General features: G+C 38.0%; 1 protein-coding gene across 1 annotated transcript; it reads left to right on the top strand.

The window, feature by feature from the left end:
* The first annotated feature begins 1,904 nt into the window (after positions 1 to 1,904).
* LOC103718486 (pentatricopeptide repeat-containing protein At1g11290, chloroplastic-like) lies at positions 1,905 to 4,821 on the top strand. Its single transcript, XM_026809027.4, has one exon. It carries the CDS (start codon positions 2,075 to 2,077, stop codon positions 4,163 to 4,165), a length of 2,091 nt encoding a protein of 696 aa, XP_026664828.4. The 5' UTR covers positions 1,905 to 2,074; the 3' UTR covers positions 4,166 to 4,821.
* The last annotated feature ends 4,752 nt before the right edge of the window (positions 4,822 to 9,573 follow it).

Below are 9,573 nucleotides of genomic sequence, written 5' to 3'. Positions count from 1 at the left end.
ATATCTAGTAGTTTGAATCATCGATGGTAGTTCCTTATCATCCTATTATGATCTGACCGTCACTCACTCTCTCTCTCTCTCTCTCTCTCTGTCTTAGTTATATACTTTTCTTCATCCAATTTTGATGTGATGTTGCAAGATATCGAAGGGGGAAAAAGAAACTTCAGATTGGAAAGAATTCATTTTGGCATTATCTCGTCATATGATTTGGAAGTCACGGGCTATAACGCTAGAAATCTGTCCTTGGTTAAATGATCTCTTACTATTTGAAGTTATGGAACTGCCCGTCTACAATCACACTCCCTTGCATTATCTCTTCCTTCTAATATGAATAAAACCTTTGGAGCTTGATATTTATCATGAAATTGCTGCCCACTTATTCAACAAGGTCTTATCAAAAAAATAGAATTGTTTGAGATGAAAAAAAAGCACCATCAAATTTTGGGCTTTAAGACATACAAATAATTTTAAAAAGCATATGTTTTATCATAATAGATATAGGCTTTTATTTACGTGATTCAATTTTAGGATATACTTTTTGATAATAAAATACTAATTAGCTATTGATGCAATGGCTAGTAAACCTTGAAATAAGAAAGAAAAATAAAATATATGACGATCTTATTAGCTTGTGATTACAGATGAAGGTGAACTAGATAATATTCGTTTGGATCCATTTTTGTATCCGAATCAATTCGAATATGGATAGAAATTTGAGCATCCGACTAATATCCATATTCGTAGAAAAAAATGAATATGGATATGGATAAACAATTATCCGATCCGTATTTGAATATCTAATTTTACTTATAACTCTATATAATTTTATATAACATCCATAAACTTTTAAGAAAAATATATAACTACATTAACATACTATTAATTTGATTTACTATTTATCAAAATAATATTTTAAATTTTATGATCATAAAGTTTAATTATCTATATCCATTTAAAATAAATATGAATAAGAATTTTTCATCTAACTAATATTTATATTCGTATCACTATTCGTCAAACAAAATAAATATAGATAGAGATATACTAGTATCAAATCTGTATTCAATCTGGTTTCAGCCCTACTTGTGATCATTCAATTATTAGAATGTTATTTTATGAATTGATATCAATTAAATTTGAAAATCATTAAAATCATATGTTATGTGGATTTAAAAAAATATTTTATAATCATAATGTATATCATGGAAGGAGAAGAAAAATACAATACTAGTAAAATCTAGAAGAAAAAAAAAAGAGAAGATATTTAAAGAGCAACCAGCATGGCTCAAGTTTTCTTCATCGACATGATGTCAACTTCAACTTGTGCACCCAATTGATGAAAAGTTGTTAATACATCAATTGTATCCTAATCACATGTTCTTTCTGTAACCTATATTTTATTTTGGATTCACTAAAGTTGCCTAGTTGGTGGGGTTGTTTGGTTGGATTCTACTTCATTTTTCAGAAAAGATATGGTCATTAAATGAGCTTTTCGAAAAATTTCAGTAGGCTTGCTCATCCACTCTCTAAATTAACTCCTCTCTTAAATAAATAAGCACATAATATTTCACTTTATTCTTATCTTTTTAAGATTAAAAAAAGAACATAAATCCACTTATCTAAAGAGGGGGTAAACTTATATAAATATTAGGAAATATTTGGAGAATTTTTCATTGGCATTTTAGGTGCCTGATATAGTATATAAATTTTGCATTAAAGAATTCACTTACTCATTTTGCTAGAAAAGAATGGATACAATATATACCCAAAGGATGGATACAGGTCCTTCAAAATGGGTCGGGTCGGGTTGGAATATGGGTCAACCCGACCCATTTGCAGCTGGGAAAGTAATAACGGGACGATACGCATAAGTCAGGGTTTTTATTCTGTAATATAACGGAGTACGGAGGCTGCGTGGCCGTCATAACGACCGTAATTTTAACGATGCTCGGAGGTCACCTTCTTCCCGCCTGCATCCAACTCCATGAAATTTTGCGATCAACTTCCCCCCTGATACGGTAGAAGTTCTAAAATACCAATAACATCCATTTCGCTTCCCCCTAAAACAAATCCAATGTCACCCATCTCTTTGCAGCTCCCGCCTTCTCCTCCTTCCCATTCCCGTCCTCCGTCTCACCCAAACAACCTCTTCCTCGACTCAGCTGCTGCCGTCCATCTCCTCAACTCCTCCACTGCCCAAAGAGATCTGAGGCTTACCACCTGCCTTCATGCTGGCCTCTTCAAGTCTGGCCTCCATTCCAACCTCTTCGTCGCCAATTCCCTTCTCGATGCCTACTCCAAGTGTGGCCGTCTGGACTGCGCCACAGAGCTTTTCGACCGAATGCCCCAAAGAGATGTAGTCTCTTGGACCTCCTTGATATCCGGTCACTGCCACAATGGAGCAGCTCATGCCGCTGTCCGTGTCTTCTTGAATATGCTGTCAGAAGGAGCGGCCCCTCTTCCTAATGAGTTCACCGTTGCGGCTGTCCTTCGGGCTTGTGCGCTGCTAAAGGATGAGAAATTGGGGAGGATGATGCATGGTTTCCTGATCTCTAATGGGTTTCTTGGGGATAACTTTGTACTCAACTCCTTGATTGATACTTACTCGAAGTTAGGGTATATAGCGAGCGCTGAGAAACTTGTTAATGGGTTGATCTGCAGGGATGTGGTTTCTTGGACTGCGGTGACCTCGGGTTGTGTCCTCCATGGGATGTTTGAAAAGGCCTTGGTTTTGTTTATAACGATGTTGGAAGATGGCATTCGACCGAATGAGGTGACGATGTTGAGCGTCATTCAGGCTTGCTCGTTGATGAGTGATTCGAGTTTGTTTGGTTGGGTTCATGCTTTGGTTATGAAATTGGAGCTGGATAGCAATGGTTTGGTGGTAAATTCTCTTGTGGAGATGTATGCGAAGAATGCGTTGGTGGCCGAAGGGATAAAGATTTTCTTTCGATTCTATTTCCCAAATGGAGATGTCTGTTCTGATCCTGATGTTGTTGCTTCCCTTGTCCATGGTTGCTCACATTCAGAATCCTTGGAGCGTGGGAGGGAGATCCATGCATACTTGATTAAGATGAATTACTTCCCATGCACTATAATTGCGAACTCCCTCATGGGTATGTATGCAAAGCACGAGCAGGTCGAGTCGGCCCATTCGATCTTCAGAAGAATGGAGAACAGAGATATAATATCTTGGAATACAGTGATCTCATGTTTTGTGAAGAATGGAAGCATTGCAGAAGCTTTGCAACATCTCAGTGAAATCCACGGCACAAGTGGAGGTGCGCTAGCGCCTGATCATGTAACAATGTTGAGTTCAATACAAGCATGCTCTGATATAGCATCGCTCCAACAAGGCCAGATACTACATGGATACGTGATTAAATCAGGCTTCGATCACGATGTATTTATCTGTAATGCTCTCATAGACATGTATGCAAAATCAGGCAGGATAGACTTAGCAGAGCAGATCTTCAAAGATATGGATATAAGGGATCTTGGCTCCTGGAATTCAATGATTGCAGCTTATGGGATCCATGGAGATGGTAATTCTGCCCTCAATGTTTTCGCTGAGCTTAAGAGCAGGGGAAGGCATAAACCAAATGGTCTAACATTTGCTAGTATTATTTCGGCATGTGGTCATTCGGGATCGACAGTGGAAGGCTTTGAGTGCTTCAAGAGCATGCATAGGGACTTTGGTATTGAGCCAAGCATGGAGCATTATGCTGCGGTAGTGGACCTTTTGGGGAGGTCTGGGAAGCTCGATGAAGCAGTGGAATTCATTAAAACTATGCCCATTAAGCCTGGACCATCAGTGTGGGGATCCCTTTTGGGTGCTTGTGTGCTTTATGAGAATGTTGAGATTGCGGAAAGAGCTGCGGAGGAGCTTTCTGTTTTGGAACCAGATGGAAACGTCTGGAGGGTGGCATTGTCAAATGTATATGCAGTGGCTGGAAGATGGGGAGATGTGGCGAGGTTGAGAGCTGAGATGAAGAGAGAGGGATCGAGAAAGGAGGCTGGATGGAGTTATGTTGAGGTTGGAGGAGGCATGGAGAGCTTTAGGTTTGTAGTGGGGGATACAAGACACCCACAAACTGAAAGGATTTATGAAGTGTGGCACAGTATCAAGGAGCACATGCTAGATGCTTGTCCAAAGGCAGTTTGATGGAGTTGGATGGTAAGAATTGCATGCAATCAAGTTTTGTAAAATTTAATGAAGAATTTAAACTAAACATTGTCAAAGTTCTCTATCATATTAGTGATGGAAGGGGGAGGTGTTTTGGTTGATTGAAGAAATGAAGATTGGAGTGGTCGAGAAAGGAGGACATGGCACCATTGAGGTAGAGGAAAAGGACACATGCGTGTTAAGAAAGGGAAACTATAAATGATAAAATGTGACTTAAAAAAGGATAACTTAGAAGAGAGCTTTTCATCACCATCCTTGGAATAGATAATCATCCAGACTACATGAAGGACCGAACGAATTCCACTTTCGGTTTGGACAGTTTTGAAAGTGTAGGTCATGTAAATTCAGATTCAAGCACCTAAATGTTACATGGGGTATGCCAATATTTTTGTTGAGAAGTTGGCAGTTTGTTCCTTGTCGATGTTTGCTTGACCACCATGCATGCATGATGCATCGTTGTACTGACTAGTGAGCTCTGTAGAACTTTTTGATTTGTGTCCATTCTCCAGCCATGCTGATGCTGCCCTGAGGTAGCTTTGGTTTAGTGGACCTCTTGTCTGCAGATAGTATGATGGTGTTTTGTATGGTTGCATTAGAAGCAATTTATGGTTATTGATAATGCTAGATTTCTATTATGGTTGGAGGCTTGACTGTTCTATTCTTTTGTGGATAGGTGGTCAGTTAGGATGGCAAATTGTTCTACACTCAGAAGGATATCATGACCCAGACCTAAAACCCATTGATCATGACTGCTGCCTTCATTTACACGCCTCCGCGCCTTGAAATAACCCTATCCTACAATTAAAACGGGTATAGCCTATCGAAAAATTATTAGATGGACCAGGTCTAGTGGACCGGTTCAAATCGTGGGGCACGTATAAGGTGGATAACAGGATAAATTCTCACCCCCCCCCCCCCCCCCCGGTTTTTGATCTTGAATAGTTTAAATACTTGGGGCACATGCGGATGAATTCTCATCCCTTTTTTGATATTGAATAGTTTAAATACATGGAGAGGTAATCTGGCAGGTGACTATTGGAGTGGTGCACTAGACCTGGTCCATCTAACAATTTTTCTAGCTTATAAGGTATTATAACTGGTTCATCATTCATATTCTTATTGCCTACATTGCGTTCACCATATGGTTGTGCATGCAGCCAATGATGCCTCCTTAATGCTTGAATCTCGGTGCACCATTTTAGAAATTAGTATCGTGATTAGCTGCATGCATGGCTATGCTGGTGCACTTGGTGTAGGCAATAATTTCTCAAATGGTGGACAGATTTCTAGTAAGCTGAGACATCATGTGGCAGTTTCACTCTGTGGATCTGGAATCGTAGAGGATCAAAATTGACGAATGGATTTAAAACAGTGGCACTTGGACAACTGCAAGTGTTTGTGGCTTATGGCAGTATCCCGGGTAATAGTAATGGGAAGGTTCCTTCCTGTCGTGTCCTCTCGGATCAACCATCAGAGTACTTCGTGCACCTAATTATTACTTCAGAGTCTCTGTCGTCATAACAAATGGATGATTTCGTATATATTGTCGACAGAATTATTGCCAATTTTATGCTTCTGTTTTCCGTGATAGGAACAATTTCTACTTCGTCAAGCTATATGTTGTCCACAGCGTTGTTGTCAAGGGCATGCTTCTATTGCCTCGATTCCAGCAAGCTATTTTTTTATAATAGTTTTGTCCCCCTACCCTGCGCGGCCAAAAAAAAAAAATTGGTTATCATCTATAGAATTTATAACCAAAAAAACGTAGTAGTTCGTGTCAAGGGCTAAAAGAAGTAGTTCATTACATATTTATTTATCCATCTCTTGTTTGCATGTGAATAAAGCATGCTTACAGATATTTTTTTTTCCCCGTGCAATGAACTGCTTATTGGAAAACTGTCAAAATTGACCAATTTATATTCCCAAAATATGGAACCAGGTGGGAGATGTAGAACAAAAATCATGTGGCAGGATTATAGAATATCGTATCGGACAGAATTCTTATTTTGCTATATTTTCTCTAGCATTCATGTTAAAGTGAAAATTCAAAAATCAAATAGAAATAGGACTCCTACTACTAACGAAGTCCATCAACCTTATAATTTTTTAAAAAAATAAAAAAAAAATACACGCGCCTAGAGAGTTCGTTCATGGAGAAAGATTGTCTGCACCATTCTTCTTCCTTGTTCAGTCTCTCCATTTATCTTCTTCTTTAGAAAGACTGTCTATCCCATTCATATGGTCTTCCTTCTCCTTCTGAGTCTCTTTCTCCTGCTACAAATTTCTCTCTTTTCTAGAATCTTAGCACCCAAGATTTTATGGAATTTAATGAATGATATGTATATAATTTCTTATATTAGACAAAGCTAGAAAAATGTATATTGGTATTGATGAGTACTATGTTCTGAAAACTAGATATCAATTTATCTAGAGGTGTGTATTAGCTTGCGAGATGATTAATTTGATCACCTGACCATATAGTGAGTACTGGTAAAAAGTATATTTTGAAAACTGTGTCAATTTACCGAAAGGTATGTATTGGATCACTACTAAGTATATATCAAATAAGCTTGCAATCTATATCAAAAAGTCGACGAGTGTGTATATTCTAAAAATAATGTATTAATTTATCTATAAGTATGTATTGGCCTGCGGGATGATTAATTTGCTTAGTGTGTATTATCTAACCATGTAGTGTATATTAGTAAAATGCATGTTATGAAAATTTTATATCAATTTATCTGAATGTATGCATTAGATCACTATTAGGTGCGTATCAAATAAACTTGCAGTATGTATCAGAAAATCAACGGGTATGTATCGCCGGTCATGTAGTATGTATTTATGAATATGATATTCTAACAACTGTGTATAATTTGCTTGAAAGTGTGTATTTGTTTGCTAGATAGTTAATTTGAAGTGTATGCCATTTGACTGTGTACTGTGTACCAATAAACACTGTTCTAAAAACTATATATCAATTTATCTAGATGTGTGTATTGGCTTGCTAAATAACTAATTTGCTTGGTTGTATCACTTGATCATATAGTATGTATTGTAATTTTTTATTTTTTTTATTTTTTTAATCATAGGACTAATGACTCCATTGGTAAAGAAATCTATGACTTTTGGGTTTCTTTTTTAACATGAGTAACGGAGAAGACGTGGCAAAATAGGAAGCCTGCCCTATTCTTTTTCTCTAGTGCCTGCCCAATATATCTTTTGTTCGGAGAAGCATAGCAATAACGTTTCAAGATCTTGGGGGAAACATATGGGAAATGTACCCGAACATTTTAAAAGTAAAAGCAGCCATTATTAACTAGTTCTGCTTAGGAAAAAAAAAAGCAAGAGATAAAATATGATTATCAGATCATTATGTTTTCCCCCTCTCTTTTTTTATGAAGATATTTTCCTCATGTTGAACATTGACCTTTCCCATGTTCTAAATTAAAAAATTCTGCTTAACGTTGTTCTCCCACTTCTAGACTGCATATTACCTCTCAAAACAATTTCGAAAGTTACAACTATGGAACATAGTAAACATACTTAATTGTTAGCATTCTATATTGTAAGTTTCCCATATCACAAAAAGGTGACCAAAGGTTACTGTCATCGTTTCTAGCACTTCTTGTCTCCATGGAAGTTTCCTTTACATGTTATTACTTGCTACAATCTTTTATAACTTCAGTGAGACAATGAATTAACCCTACCAATAATTATCCATTATTTTTTTAACTTCCTGTGGCCAAATGTGGGTGTTGATATCTGAGAAGAGAAATTAATTAAGAACCATCAACTTCTCTAAAGGGGAAGCCAAAAAAACCAAAAAGGAAAACCATTGACAGTGTTATTATTGTTGTTCAGGGTATATCACTGCAATTATATCACCAGCAAGATGATAGCATCATCACACCGGCTGTGTTTCTTGATTAACATACTGCTGACTCGGGGCTATCAGCATTCATTTGTAGTACAAATTTATCTTCTTGATTTAATGATGATAGCAGCACCACTCCCAATTGATTCCCAAGAATTCTTCTTATTTCAATATCATCATCGCCAGTTGTGACGGAGATCGCGAATTTCTCGTAAGCATCATCCAATCATGAATATGTTGAAACCTCAGTCTCTGGGACCGCAGGTTGGAGACCTCTTCGATCGCCATGTTTGCATGAAAAACTGGAAGCCAAAGTTTTCCAATAGAATTACTAATCTCACTTTCCGTTTGGCAAATCTCGTGACAGCCCGAGTCTCATCCTTTATGTTCTCTTCTTTTTGTCTCTTTTCTCTGTAACGCGCCGGTTGGTCCCTACTCAACCGAATTAGATCTGGAACTCCCCCCACCCTCCTCTCTTTTTATTAGTATTATTTTTTTTGCCGGTCCGGCAACTTTCGCCTTCTACTGTCACAGGAACATGTGGGACTTCTCACTCCCCCCCCCCATTTGATCCTAATTTATCCACAAGTGTCGAAATGTCTTCAACTCCCAGTTAAATCCCCACCGGGTGTACCCGAGGAGCATCACGTGATTGCATTTACCGAGGTTGGTTTATATTTAAAGAACCAGTGCTGTGCTTTTGTCCCATCTTGGCTGTGGAGTTTCCTGAGGAACGCTAGCTTTTTCCATAATTTTGGAGCACAATACCGTTATGCATTCGAACCCATCCATCGCAGATAAGGTCGAAGTGGGAAAGATTCTCCATCCAGCAGCCTCGACTGTAGTTCTGGTGGTGCCGGAAACTGTGGGATGCATCATATTATAGAGAAAAATGTTTCCAAGCACATGATAGGATGGCAGTGTGTATTAACCTTTCCACTAAACCATGAGAAGAACACAAAAAGTTTGTGAGAAATGGAATTACCTTCATTTTTCCCAAAAGAACAGCAACAATAATAGATTTTTACAGTACAATATAATACACTGATCCAGGTATTCATAGCGTACAAGTTGTCGGTAGCCAATCTTAAGAAAGGTTAATAGTGAATGACTCCACAAGATACATCTCAAGAGAGGTGACCTAAAATATACTCTCTCTACTAAGGCTGAATGAAAGGGAAGGTGCTTCTGGTTGAAAAGTAGATCGACCAATACTAGTCGGAGGACTAATATGGAGGGTGCAGTGGAAATGTTAATCATTTTGTTACTTAAGGCCAATGAAGCAACCATGCATGGATACGATCCAGCCAACAGATACAGATGGATTTTAAATGTAGAAGGTCCAGGGACAACATGTGAGCACACATGCAGCCATTTATCTGTTCAAGGTATTCAAGCATAAAAGGACCAATTCAGTTAAAAGGAAATGAGGCATAATCAGAGAAGCCATTTATAAAACCCAGTGGCAATAAAACCACATGAAGAAACTCATTGTATTGAGAAAAAAAAA

The sequence above is a fragment of the Phoenix dactylifera genome, chromosome 3, assembly GCF_051530095.1.
Source record: "Phoenix dactylifera cultivar Ajwa chromosome 3, Ajwa_hap1_PhDact_Kaust_v1.1, whole genome shotgun sequence".
Classification (NCBI taxonomy): Eukaryota; Viridiplantae; Streptophyta; class Magnoliopsida; order Arecales; family Arecaceae; genus Phoenix; species Phoenix dactylifera.
This window is presented reverse-complemented; position numbering and strand designations above follow the sequence as displayed.

Excerpts from the sequence above, each read along its gene's own strand:
- LOC103718486 (XM_026809027.4), top strand. The coding sequence starts at position 2,075 with ATGTCACCCATCTCTTTGCAGCTCCCGCCTTCTCCTCCTTCCCATTCC.